The sequence below is a fragment of the Podarcis gaigeae genome, assembly GCF_964106915.1.
Source record: "Podarcis gaigeae genome assembly, chromosome: 5".
NCBI lineage: Eukaryota > Metazoa > Chordata > Lepidosauria > Squamata > Lacertidae > Podarcis > Podarcis gaigeae.
Window position 1 is genome coordinate 16506358 of NC_139681.1, and position 14167 is coordinate 16520524.

Below are 14167 nucleotides of genomic sequence, written 5' to 3' on the forward strand. Positions count from 1 at the left end.
GATCTGTTTGTATAGATCAGGGGTCGGCAATGTGCGGCCCATGGGCAGGATGCGGCCAACAAAGACTTTTTTACCGGCCCACGACACCAGAAATCGTGTCTGCACATGTCCAGATGCCGAAAATTGCTTCTGTGCAGGCGTGATTTTCGGTGTCTGGGCATACACAGAAGCGATTACTGGCGCCGCGGACATGCGCAGACACGATTTTTGGCATCACACTGTGCCAGTCTGGCCCACAGACAGTCTCCGTGGGAGTGATCCAGCCCATGGCCGGTAAACCTTGCTGACCCCTGGTATTGATCTTCAGACATTGGGCTCTTTTTAGAGAGTGAATTGCTGATTACAAATCCTTACCCTTACGTTGACCGCTCTTATCACTGCTATGCAAAGACCTCGCTTAAAAACCTTCCTCAGGTTGCCAGGAAATTTTATGCCCTGGGTGAGTTGGAATTGGGGGTCAAATCCAACAGATGAGGGAGAAAACCAATCCGTCTCACCCAAATGAAGTGAGAAACTCCACAAAGGTTTCCAGTGTGCTCTGGAAGAGCACTGAAAACAAACAAACAAAAGCTGGATAGTGCTGTAGGAGTTAGGAAAGAGGCAATCTAAAATTGACTTTCTGCTGTTGCATCCAGAGTTGCTTCTCCCCATGAAGCCATGAAAACTTTTGTGTTGTGCTGACTCTGTAGTGCAGAAATGGGGAAACCTGTGGTCCTTCAAGAGAAGGTGCTGGACTCCAACTCCTATCATCCCTGTCCATTGGCCATGCTGCCTGGGACCGATGGGAGTCGGGAGTCCATCTGCAGGGCTGCACGTTTCCCCATCTTGCTACAAGGCTTTGGAAAGGTGGTGTGTAATCTCCAACAATATCCACAGTATTTTGCGCACTCTCTCTGCTTTTCACATGTCTACCCAGAAGTGGGCTTTTTCAGAAGCAGCTCCAAGGCTATTTTTAAACCTTTGCAAATTATTGATATAAGCATGGGACTTTTCACGTCCCATCATTTCATTAAAACCGTAGAATCGTTCCCAAGACTCTTATTGTGCACGGATTTCATAACCACGCCTTGGCGTATGTAGAACTTTAGCGGTAGCAAGAAGGGGGAGGGAAACCTCACTGGACTTGAGCCTTTAGCTGAAATGAGCCTTAAGAATTTATGCCAGCATTCGGGACCTTCTGCTTGAGTTGGGGAATCAAGCCAATAGCACCTGCCTTTTGCCCTTTATGTGTTCTGCAAGCTTTCTCCCCTGCCCCACCAGACTATTGCAAGAAGTGGACCGCCCCAGAGGTCAGTGTAGAAGGGCTATGCAGAATAGCCACGCTTACCTCTGAACGGGGGCTGTAACATGGGTGCCAAACGTCTTGCCATGTTTGGCAGATTCGTTTAAGATTGCTGCAACAACGATGCCAACCCTTGCAAGTGAGTTTTTTGGGGGTTGTTGTTTTTTGTGTGTTTTTTTGGCATCTCATCACAAAACAAGTATCATTTTGACCTTGACAGTTTTTATTTTTGGAAGGGATAACAGGAAAGCAAACAGTCCAAAATGAATTTTCCAAGCAAAGCAACAATGAATACACACACACACACACACACACACACACACTCACTCACTTTCTCACTGATTTTAGTAGCATGCTTGAGAAAAAACAATATTATTTAATTTATATTCCACCTTTTTACCCAAGGTGTCATACGTCGTCTCCTCTTTCCTCATGTAATCCCTACAACCACCCTGTGAGGTAGGTTAGGGTTAGGGTTAGGGAAACCCAAATTCACCCAGCGAGCTTCGTGGCTGAGTGTGGATTTTGAACCCTAGATCTTAATTAAGTCTGACACTTTTCACTACATCGCACTTGCTTCAGTTTAAAATGTAGTTTTAAAATATCATTTAAAACCTGTCCTGGTAGACATTGTAGTTGATATTTGGTGCCTTCCGAGCTTTTAACTTTAAGGTTACTGGGGTGTGTGGGGGATCAATAAATAAACCCAGCTGTTGAGAGAAGCTGATACCTAACTGCTGTATCTTGGTAATTCCATTCAGGGGAACATTATCTGCCCTGTCCCAAGGTGGCTGCAATGTGGGGGTTTCCCCCCTGCACTTAAATATTGTGGGTTTATGGGTCTCCAAAAGTAGGTGGAGAATAAATGGCTACACTCTGAGCCACTCTTCCAGCAGAAGAGATTGTGTGTAGAAGCCAATGGCTCTGAGGGGAGGTGCAAAAACCGAGCAGATTGCTTTGAGCTGGCTGTCAAAAATAGTTTCAGTTGTGTATTACTTGTTTATTCTGACTCCGTAGTAAATTAACTTTCCCCTCCTTTTCTCTTCATGCTCTGCCAATTTAATTTTTCCTTCTTCCTGGACAATAAATTTCTTGCCTTGCCCTCTCTCCTCCTTCCCAGCGTTACTTGAACATTTGCAAGGATATACACCCTATTTTTGTTGGCTCTTGTGCTACTCAAACGTGGTGAGACAGAAAGAGAGGGATATTTATTAGTCCCATTTCCTCTATGAAAGTGCACAGAGTCCCACAGAATTTTCACTCGGCAACATGGAAAAATAAATTTGAAAGAGAGCCCCTAAGATGGGTTGTTAATGCAAATCCCTTTAGTGGCAAGTGTGTGTGGTTTAATTGCCTAATGCTTTGAACCACTTTGGGCTATGGACAGCATGAATGACCCTAGAAATAAGGTGCAGTATCCAACTAAACAGTCCAATTTGCACAAGCAGTGGAACTTCCTCTTCCCCTCCTCTCCCTGCAAGTCCCCCTAATATGCCCTGGGTTTCCCCCCAACCCTCTGGAGGCGGGAGAGGAGAGGGAGGGAAAGTTCCATTCAACAGCCAGAAGAGTGGATTTATTTGGTTGGATACCACCCAATATTTTTTAAACTGACATGTCCTTCATATTTAGTAAACACACGCACCTTAACTTTCAGGCACTCCCCACACAGCTCGCTGTCCCTTGTCCCCTCATTTTGAGTTGTAGGATCAGGATGGAGAAGGGAGGTGGTCACATTGGGATCAATAATTCCCCAGAAGGCAACAAGTTGCTTTTGTCCATAAGTGCTTGCTATCTCTTAAGCAGGTGTTTAAGGCTGCCCGACAAAAAGACTTCACCACTTGGTCCTCATTAAAAGAAATGGCCCTTACTTAACACACTGCATTTAACTTCTGGGTTTACCCAGAAAGCAAAAAGACATGAAATCCCACACTGCCACCTTAAACTGCATCTAAATTATTTGGGAGCATATAATTGCATAAACTGAGTAATTGGAGGGGGGGGGAGAGAAGGTTTAATACTGAAAGTCGCTGTTCTTGAAGAAGGAAGTGTGAACATGCAAAAACAAGGGGAGGGGGGGAGGGTTTGTGAAGGACGTGGGGGCTGGGGGGGGGGCAAACTGAAATAAAATGTGATAATTGTGTCTGGTTGCACTTGAAAAGGCGGTGTTTCATCTGCCCCTTTTGGTCTTCTCTTTTTGTAATGGATTGGTACCCTGAAGATTGGCTGCGATAATACCGAGCTGTTCTGTTGTTTTTTTAGAGACATCCTTCCCACAGGATGTGATTCAGGATACTCTGACAAACGATTTGAAAATCCTCATTTGGATTTTTGTAGAACAACATTGTGGCAAAACAATCTGGCACCATCTCATTAACCTTCTGCTAACAGAAACATTTCCGGCTGGCTTTGTTTGTGTGTGCTGCTAACATCCCTTTCTGTCTGCTAACAATTAACACACTGATCATGTCCTTCTAATGAGCAGTCTCTCCTGTTTCTTCCACAATCCCTTGGCTTTCTGTCCTGACTTCCTTCCTGCATTGTGTTTTGCTTTCACAATAACCTCCTTTTCCATGGCCTGGACCAAGACGTGGTGGTGCCTGTAGAATCCATATGGCATCTTTGTCCCAATTCCCCCACCCCCACATTCCTGCCACAAAATAATGGACACGGAGCACGATTTGCTTGCAAATTCTCCTGTGCAAACCTTGCTGAAATGAATAGGAGCTCTTTTCAACAAGGACACACACAAAAGCCCTAGAGCAACTTCCATTCATATCCGTGAGGCTCCGTAGGGTCAGGTCTGCCACTTCCCCACCCTTAATAGCACCCAAAACTTGCTTGGGGTGCCTGCCTCGATTGTCTTGCGGCAAGGCCTCTCCCATCTCTTTTGGGCACAGAAAGCAGCCCCTGGCGTCTCTGCTCCCTGGCGGTTTTTTCTCAGCACTCAAGCCTCATCGTTGAAACTTTCCTCTTGCACCCCCCTAAGTAATCTTTAAGTGTTGCACTTGCTTTTGTTTCTCGTTTCCTTTCCTGTCTCCATGGCGCCATTGTCTTGCCAGAAAAGAATGTTGTGGTGAAATAGAAGACACTTTAGAGAGGACCTCGAGTGAAAAACGATGATGATTCTTGGTGTGCTTTCTCTAAACTCTTGTTGTTTCTCTCCTTGAAGCCTTTGTAGATTCTCAGGTCAAGTGTCCCCTTGGAATCGCGTCCCTTCCTCCCTGCCCCTCCTTCCGTTGCCTTCCAGAATAAAGGGATTTACTAAAACCAGCTCAGTTCTTGCTCTTGAACCAGATCCTGCTTCTTTATACTAACTGTCCCTGTTTCTTCATCCCCCCCCTCCGCATCCCCCGCCCCGCCCAACCTGCGAAGCCTGATGTGACTGATGAGGTTAAGGAAGCCCCTGAGGCTGATGTAGATGTAGATCAGGAGGAGGAGGAGGAGGAGGAGGAGGAAGCAGATGTTGAATTCACTCTCCCCTCTGACATTGAAGATGATTACGAGCCTGAGCTGCTGTTAATGCCAACCAACCAGCCCGTTAACCAGCCCATTCTGGCCGCTGCTCAGTCTCTGCACCGGGAAGCCACCAAGTGGTCTAGTAAGGTACTTCCTCCATTTCCCCCTGGCGACTGACCCGCGTTGCATCCAGCCATTTTGGAACGTTGACACATTTGCATTCACTCTTGATCCTTGCCGGGTCCCATTTTCGTTTTCTTTCTTTCTTTTTCCTTTTCTGAATTGGAATGAAATTCGAGTTTGTCTGCACTTCATTGTTGAGGATTGAGAGTGGCTTCACATGTTTCTGACAGGCCTGCTGGCGATGATGGCCGGGCTTAAAAAGCTTCATTGGGCTCACAACTTCCTTCGTTTTACTCTCCTTCTTAATCAAGGCTTCCTTTCCCTGTCGTTGCTCTCTGCCTTACCTGTCTCTTCACGGCAGTGGTTCTTTTTTCGAAAGGGAAGAGAAAACAAACAAACCAAACAAACATACGTACAAACCAGCCGACTACCTGTGAAGCCATGGTTGACAGTCTCTCAGTGACTTCCAGATTGTGAGGGAGTCGTCGTCGTCATTCCCAAAGTCATTTAACACGCATCATTGTGCTTTTCCGCCTCTTATCAATGGCTTCCACTAAAACGTTGGACAGACCAGGAATGGCTTGGTATGGCGGCGTTGCCCAGGAGTTGGGCCTGCTGATGTGCACTTGGCTGTAATGTAAAAAGGCTGGCCCATGGTGAGAGGACTTTGGTCAACAAGCTATGCTGAATGTGTTGGTTGCTAAGTTCAGACTTCGTTGGGTTTTCTAAAAAAAAATACAAAACCCATGATGTTGATGGAGATCCTCGGTCCGTGGCTGGGAGTGATCTTAGTCCTGAGCTTGCTGGCACTAATCGCAAACAAATGTTTTGGGAGCTGTCGGGTCACTTTTTCGCTTTTGGGACTAGCATGCTGCAAGGAGTTAAGTGTGTGGCTGTGCAGTTACTAAAATTTAGGTATGTATGTGTGGAAACCCCCCTTTTTTAAAAATTGAGTCTTTCTTTCATTGTCTTTTCAGTCAGTAATGGTGATCTTTTGGTGCCTGTGCGCAAAATTCACATGTGGGGCACAATTTAGCACACTTTTTCTCCTTTGCAAATCTCCTTGAAATGAATGGAGAAGCCTCCCATTCATTTTAAGTGAGATGTGCATGAGAACAAGTTGCTGCATTGTGCTTCGTGGGTTAGATCTCTCTCTCCCTTAAATGGTACCTGGAACCTGCCATTGCCACCGCTTGCCTCATGGTGCGAAGGCCTCTCTCATTTTACACTCTGCTTTGCCTTCTGCTCTTCAGAAACCAGCCGAGAAGACGCATGGCCTTCATTGCTCAAGGGGGCTGGCAGTCCACCCTTAACCGTTACTCATCAGGTTAAGGGCAAGCACATGTTTAGCACCCTGGCTCATTGCTCCTGCGATGGTGATACGCAATTTGTGTGGTGGAACATGCATGTTTGCACATGCATTTTTCATTTGTACAAATACACACAGTATTTTCAGTGCACTGGTTAAAAACAAATGTGTGAAGAGACTCTTGAACAAGGATATAGCTCTTCAGACTTTTGCAACAGCAGCCTTTTGTAATGTGTACAACATGCTGGTTTTTTGCACTGCATAGTGGAAATATGTCCTTAAGGACCACAAGTCCCCTTCCACAGCTATCATCACACTGTGTGCCTTTTGTTCTTGCCGTTGTTACAAACACTTTTCTCCCGGTAGTCCTAATGCCTAACAGCCACTTTCCTGCATGCAAAAGATTACAGTCCAGGCACTTTTTCCTATTTTCTTCACTGCTGTTGGTCAGTATGTCATGTTAACTAAGCACTCTTTACAAAAACACTGCACAGATTTATTTATTTTTAAATGAATTGATTACATTGATCTTGAATACTTAATATAGAGAAATGTTATTTCAAACACCAAAACAAAAACAATTCCTTCCAGTAGCACCTTAAAGACCAACTAAGTCAGTTCTTGGTATGAGCTTTCGTGTGCATGCACACTTCTTCAGATACACGGCTACCTATCTGTAATTTCAAACACCAGTTATTTATATTGTCCCTCAAAAAATAAAGAACTCCCTCTCAAAACAGTGGCTGTTTAAAAGTTGTATTACAAGTTGAACTGAATGGTTGCGTTTCAACCTCAAGTTTGCAAACTCTTCCACATCCGCTCTGGTGTGGCTATGAGTAGGCAGGAGTTCAGAAACTTTTGATACTACTTTTGATTAACTGTAGCTTGTCAATTTCATTCACCCCCAACAAACTACAGCCATACCTTGGTTTTCGAACAGCTTAGTTCTCGAACGTTTTGGCTCCTGAACGCTGCAAACCCGGAAGTGAGTGTCCGGTTTGCAAACGTTATTTGGAACCCAAACGTCTGACGCTGCTTTTGTGGCTTTTGATTGGCTGCAGCCAATCCAAAGCCGCACTTCGGTTTCCGAACGTTTTGGAAGCCAAACAAACTTCCGGAACGGATTCCGTTTGACTTCCAAGGTACAACTGTATTGCTAAGCCAGCTGCATAACCTATAGTTTAGCGTGATGTCCAAGTGCAGCCCAATGCCTTTCTTCTCCACTGAAGGAAGATGAGATTGTCCTAAGTGGAGGAAAGGTGGCAATTCTTACAGCGCGGCTGTCAACTTGATGAATTAAGTGGTAGTTGGTTTTCAAGACAGGAGAGTTTGCCAGTTGAGAAATAATAGCTTCATATGTTTGCAAATGACTAAGTCCTGAAGATTTTTCTCTTTTGAGGTTTCAGATGATGCGCACACACCTTGCAGCAGGCTTCATCTTAGAAGCGCCGCTTCTTTTTACGTGGAATAACTGGTGGTTTATTAAAAATAATTTACATTATTTTTTTAAAAAACCTGCTACCATCTAAGCATGCCTTTTTACATATACAGTTAATCAAAAGGATTAACTGACACTCTGACTTCTCCCTCAGCTGTGTCCCCCTCAGAAAAGTTAGTTGTCATCTGTGACTGTAGAGTGCCAAATTGGGATGCGCCATGTCCATTTGTATGTTGATATTAAGAATATTCACCTTCATAACACTGGATGCTTTAAACTTAAGGCAATCTTCTTGCACCCTTATTAAAAGGATAGATGTTTAACTGGTAAAACTGTCTGAACTTAGCCGCTTTCACTTCAGCAACAAACTAACACTGCGTGTCCACAACGTATTTTTATTTTTTTACGGGCCAAAGCTTGTTTTTCACTTTTTGGGGGAGAGAAAGTATTTCGCAACTGGCCTTTGGGGCAAAGCTCTTTTCCAGTGCTCTTTGTGGAGCGGCCTCTGCACCACACAGGACATCTCTTCCTTGCCCTTCCAGAGCGAGGGCTTGCTTACAGGACGGGGGTGATGGCGCGGGCCGATGTCTGGCTCCCAAGCTTTCATGGCTGCCCTTGCTCTTTTCCAGGGCAACGACATCATCGCCGCCGCCAAGCGGATGGCCCTCCTCATGGCCGAGATGTCGCGCTTGGTCAGAGGCGGCAGTGGGAACAAGCGGGCTCTCATCCAGTGTGCCAAGGATATCGCGAAGGCTTCCGACGAAGTGACCAGGCTGGCCAAGGAGGTGGCGAAGCAGTGCACTGACAAGCGCATCAGGACAAACCTTTTGCAGGTGGGTCATCAGCCACTGCCTGAAGAAGGCAGGGAAGCGGTGAGAGCTGGCATTGGTAACAGAGATGGCATGTGGTCAGGGGACTAGGCTAGTGGCAGGGACGTGGATGGCACTGTGGTCTAAACCACTGAGCCACTTGGGCTTGCTGATCAGAATGTTGGCAGTTTGAATCTGCACGACAGAGTGAGCCCCCATTGCTGTGTCCCAGCTCCTGCCAACCTAGCAGTTCGAAGGTATACCACTGCAAGTAGATAAATAGGTACCACTGTGGCGGGAAGGTAAACGGCCTTTCCGTGCACTCTGGCTTCCGTCACGGTGTTCCCTTGCAACAGAAGCAGTTTAGTCATGCTGGCCACATGCCCCAGAAAGCTGTCTGTGGATAAACGCCAGCTCCCTCGGCCTGAAAGCGAGATGAGCGCCCCAACCCTGTAGCCGCCTTTGACTGGACTTAACCGTCCAGGTGTCCTTTACCTTTCCCCCCCCCCTTACTAGGCTAGTCTCCTAAATGTTCACCTGACGTCTCCTTCCCAAAGCCCAGGAAGCTTCTGTCCAGTTCAGGGAGGGAGGTGTGATACTCACCTGCACATCATTGCGACGTCACACATGCAGTGTCCTGGTCGTCCTCACAGGCTGTTGCCTCTGGCCCTAACTGTACTCCTATTTCACACCACTGAGAGATGGGTTTGTTTTGGAGCAGGGGGGTTGCTTGAGAGCCCAGACAGTGGGCTGCCTTGCTCAAATTCGCCCTCCTTGTTCTTTTGGACCTGTGGCCTACTTTAAGATTGCCAGGTCACAATGCGGCAGTAACGGTAGGTGCCACAGATGGCAGAACTATCCAGCCAAGGTCTTTCATCCCGGCAACAGCTTTGTTTTAGCCTGCTTGTTTCTCGACTGGTCTCAACAGCACTCCTATCTTCTCCTGCATGACAATGCAATCCTGGCCAGACAAGTTTATGGTCTCACAGACATCAGACTGCGGACTATCTAATTCCCTGAGCAGCTGCGCTTTCTGTGGCCCTGTACCACTTCAGCCTGAGGCTTCGCTGCCACGAGCACAGCACAGTGCAGCTGAACGCAAAGGGGCCAGCAAGGAACAGAGAGCCTTGCAGAGCAGGGTGGGCAGGTGCCAGCCTTTGAATAGATAACTGGTCCTCTGAATCTCTAGGGCTTGTGGCAAAGAAAGCAATGATATTCTGCAGCCTTTTAAATGTGTTTGTGGGAGTGGGTAAGGGGAGCTATTGTTTTGTTGTTTTTAACTAGTTATTTGTGTATTTATCTTGCATTTTTATCTTGTGAACCACCCTGATATAAGGGTAATATATCAATAATAATAATAATGATGATGATGATAATGATGGAAAGTGACCCCAAACTTGCCCACAAGTCCTTGAGGAAATAAGACAACTTAGATGATACCTTAGTTCCCTACCACTGATGCAGCTTGCCTTGTTTCTTGAGAAAAAAATGGGTGGCTTGAAGAGGAGTGGAAATTACCAAGGAAAAAGAATGTTTATGCTTGCCACTGCTGTTTTTTTGGGGAAAAGACACATGAGAACAGTGGTATAATTTTATATAGACAGTTTCTCAGCCATGCAATTCTGTTTCCATGCAGGTCTGCGAGCGAATCCCAACCATCAGCACGCAACTCAAAATCCTCTCCACTGTCAAAGCCACCATGTTGGGCCGCACTAACATCAGCGACGAGGAGTCTGAACAGGTAATTCTCACGCCTGCCACAAGGGGGTGCGTGTGTTGCAAGCTTGGAATTGTCCACTGCATCAGACTTTGCACAATTGGTGAAACGATGTCCACTGCCAGCAGGGCCTCCCTTGCTATCATTTTGCTCTCGTAAGTTTTCTTGCTAGAGTAACTGAAAGGTGTGGCTCAAGGTATGCTTATTTCTATGTGCATGACGCTTTGTAGATTCAAAACAAGTATGACTATGACAAACTGACCCTCATTAGAAAACTAGGATGTGCTTTTTTGTCAGGTACACTCAGTGGCAAACTTGTTTTTGCTGTGTTCGTGTCCTGCAACAAAATATAATTTATGATCCAAAGGTAGACGTGGTTTTCTTGCTTAATAAAATTTCCCACAGCCTGTTTAAATAGCTATTAACTAGCACCCTCTGGTGGATATAAATGAATGGTTCTTTGGCTTGCCTGAATGCTGCCGTAAGCCACCAGATTTTATCAATATCTAACGCAGATGTTGTTTTGCTGTTGGGGACAATTATCCCAAACCTTCCCAGTGGCTGTCAGGTTTTGCTTTCCGTTAGAAAAATGTGGCCACTGGCTTTGTTGGTTTTAAAAGGGGGTTAGACAAATGCCCGAAGGACTGATCCTCACGGCTGCTAGCTGTGTTAAGATAAAGGGACTCCATTTTCATAGGCAATGTACCTCTAAATTCTTGGGGTGGGATCCAGGCTTCAACGGAGATTGGGACTGTTTCTTCACGCCTCACCTATGGGCTTCTCTGCCTGGGTGCTGGAAGCTGGAGAAGATGGGCCTTTCCTAGACCCCCCAGGGCTCTTCTTACAGATGTATGTTGTTCTTTTTTTTTTAAGTAAGGCAGGTGAATGGGCATCTATCTCTCGTGGATGCTTTTGCTGAGATTGTTGCATTGCAGGGGGTTGGACTGGAATGACCCTCGGAGTCCCTTCCAACTCTACAATTCTATGAAATACTTTTGCAAAGCTAGTTGCAGAGGGGTTAGAGCAGAAGCTGAATGTACATCCCATGAACTTGTCTCTCAGCACTCTTTTAACTCTGTTGGATGTGAATGTCCCAATCACTGCCAGCACAGTCAGAGCTCACCATGTGCAGCTAAGAGCTGTATTGGCACATATAGGGCAAAACAGTTGGAGCCTACAGCTGGCATTTTCCAGAATAGTCTATGGCAAGGTATTTGATGTGGTCTCCCCCCACCCCCCGATGTTGCTGCACTCCAGCTCCTATTAGGGAGCACAGGGAGGCTGAGTGGGAAATTCCACTAAAATAAAAACGTCTCTGTCAGATGTTTGCATAGTTGGTGTCATTTGGGCTGTGTGTGGTGCTTTAGAATCATGATTTTCAGGTTGGACATTGGATATGACACTGTTAAAGCACACAGCTTGTCTTCAGATGCCCCCCCCCCCTTGATGAAAAGCCAGATTTTAAATATTAGCATGAAGTTCTTGAGACCTTGTTAGATGCCCACATACTGGAATGGGCTTGCTGCCAGTTCAGCCTCTTTCGTTGATGCTCTTTATTCTAAAAATGAGCCATGCCTCTCAGGTTGTCATCTGAAAATGCCTGTGTGGTTTTTATGATGTTTTTAAAGTGCTTTCAAACAACTCTCTCTTCTGCAGGCCACGGAGATGTTGGTTCACAACGCCCAGAACCTTATGCAATCTGTCAAGGAAACAGTTCGGGAAGCTGAGGCCGCCTCCATTAAAATAAGAACAGATGCTGGATTCACTCTACGCTGGGTCAGGAAAACTCCTTGGTACCAGTAGAGCGCTGCCTTTCCCCTAAGCATATTTTTTTTATTATAGAAAACCCCCTTGTTGGAGCAAAGAGAATTCTGTAAACAGCCAAAAGGTGCTTGAGCTATTAAAACTAGCCCCCTCCCCTGGAACTCCCTCTCTTAAGGGCTTTCATAAGTGTGCTGAGCTACCTTTGGTATCTAACCTCACCACAATTAGCTTTCACAATGACAAGCTTTTCTCTCTTTGCTTTTGAGGGTTTTTTATATCTCCCGTTTTCATGAACTCTGTAACCTCAGTTCCCCCTCCCTGTTCTGCAGCATATATTCCAGTGGTTTTCTAGGAGAGGCAGTATATGCAGATTTCACTTTAGCATGGATGAAAACTCTGGGAAGCTGGTTTGCTTAGCTGTTTATTGTGAGGGACAATCAGAAGACAGAACAGTCCAGCACCTCCGTTTTCTGCTCCCTTTCCTCTAACTTTTTTAGAACCAGTGTGTTACTGAGTTTGTTTCATTTCTTTCAAAAGTTTTCCCTTGCTGTAAGGGAAGAGGTGCTGTGTTCAAAAGCTGCTGATTGTCATTCTGCTCAATAGTGATCTCAAAGCCATCAAAATCTGGGAGTAGCTGCCATTAGTCAGTTCAACACCTTATTGGTGATGAAAATGACCACTAATAACTGCTAAGAGCATTTAATTGAGAGGGAGCAGGGAGAGATTATGCAGCATCCCTTACTCCTTGGTCAGGAACAAAACAGCTGGGAGAGTTTTAAATTAAATTTCAGCCTGTTCCCACTGGCATGAGGCTATGTCTTGCTTGTCCTCCCTGTCCTTTTTTTAAAATTGTACCCATAGGACAAAAATGTGTGTTTATATCAGGTTTTGTTTTCATTATCCTGCTTGCTTTAGCAGCGGAACAGTTCTTTCTCTGTTCTAGCCAATCACCATTGGGATGTGTTGGAGAAGGTACGAAAGCAGAACGTTTCCTATGAGGTAACACAAATAATGATCACTTTGGGCTTTTACACAGTGAAACACTCCTCAAATCCAGTGCTCATCAATTGAATCGGCTGGCAAATGGAATGTTCTCTTTCAACCATGGTAGGGAAACTTAGGATGCTTAGTGCTGAAGCAGTATGACTTTATTTTCGTACTGATCTACACACCGTTGTCTTCTGCAGTTGCATAGAGCAGATAATTGAGGGCCCCGTGCATCAGAGATACCTCTCGCAGAAGCGCCACTGACACTAATGAAAGAGCACCTCTTGTCTTTTGCAGGGCGATGTTCCTGCGGAAATCACTAGTCCTACTTCTGAATTGCTTGTGTATTTGCAAATAAATTATGTACTGATGCTGCAGTGCCCCTATGCTGTCACGCAACAGAAGTTCATGCTCAGGAGACCTATAGAAGTGAGAAGAGGCGGCACTTGTTTACCTGCTAAAAGTTTCTTTAAACTTAAGTTCTGTGCCCCCTCTTTCTGGTGCAATTTAAAAGGGATTTTTTAAAAAAACAACAACCCAGAAATGACCTTTTAATGACTTCTTTACAACTGCCTAGAGCAAGGGAATTTGCTTGCCCACATTTTCCTGAATACTTAGTGACTGTGCGGTACTCAAAATTGTCAGATAGGTTTCTGGCAATAAGTAGCAACAACCAGAAGATGAAAGGGAACATTACAGCCTTAGTCTGGATGCCTTGTTGCCTTTGCTTGGTTTGCATGAACTCAGCAGGAAGAGGAGACTCTGAATGTCTTTTACCAACATATAGTCCAGCCTTTTCATCACGAGCTTTTAAAATCACCACCATTTAATAGCTTGACTTTTGTATTAATGCAATATTACTAATGCCTTTAATTACATGACGGTTTATACCAAAGACTGCTTTTTGTTAAGGAATGTTTGAAGGAAAGCTCTGACTCATATTTGCCTTGGATATTTCTTCAGAATGTTTTACTAAGTTCTAAAGTCTTTTATAGAAGTTAATATCCTCCACACTTTATGCAATTTATGCTTTCCTGAACACTTGTTCATCAGACCTAAGATGAAGCAAACTTGAATGTCCGTTAGGAGCATTTTGCCACTAAATACCTTTGTTTATAAACCAGAATTTTGTTGTATATGCTAATATTTTCAACCTTCTTTGTTCTGTTCAAACAAAATAAAATGCATTTGTATAAAAAGTCCACTTAGGTCAGTATTTTCAGGTTTGAAGGGGAAACGACTTTGCTCATTGAATATAGACTGTTTGGCACAGTAGTGCCAG

General features: G+C 45.1%; 1 protein-coding gene across 2 annotated transcripts in view; it reads left to right on the forward strand.

Moving 5' to 3' along the window:
• The window catches only part of VCL (vinculin), an 81999-nt gene extending 67915 nt beyond the window's left edge, over positions 1-14084 (forward strand). Inside the window, exons 19-22 of one of the 2 annotated variants that reach the window (XM_083738276.1) lie at positions 4655-4885; positions 8238-8441; positions 10054-10158; positions 11791-14084. In XM_083738276.1, the coding sequence (XP_083594402.1) occupies positions 4655-4885; positions 8238-8441; positions 10054-10158; positions 11791-11937 (687 nt within the window). In that variant the 3' untranslated portion in view covers positions 11938-14084. The remainder of the gene's footprint in view (positions 1-4654; positions 4886-8237; positions 8442-10053; positions 10159-11790) is intronic. The other variant, XM_083738277.1, reaches the window with a different exon arrangement.
• The last annotated feature ends 83 nt before the right edge of the window (positions 14085-14167 follow it).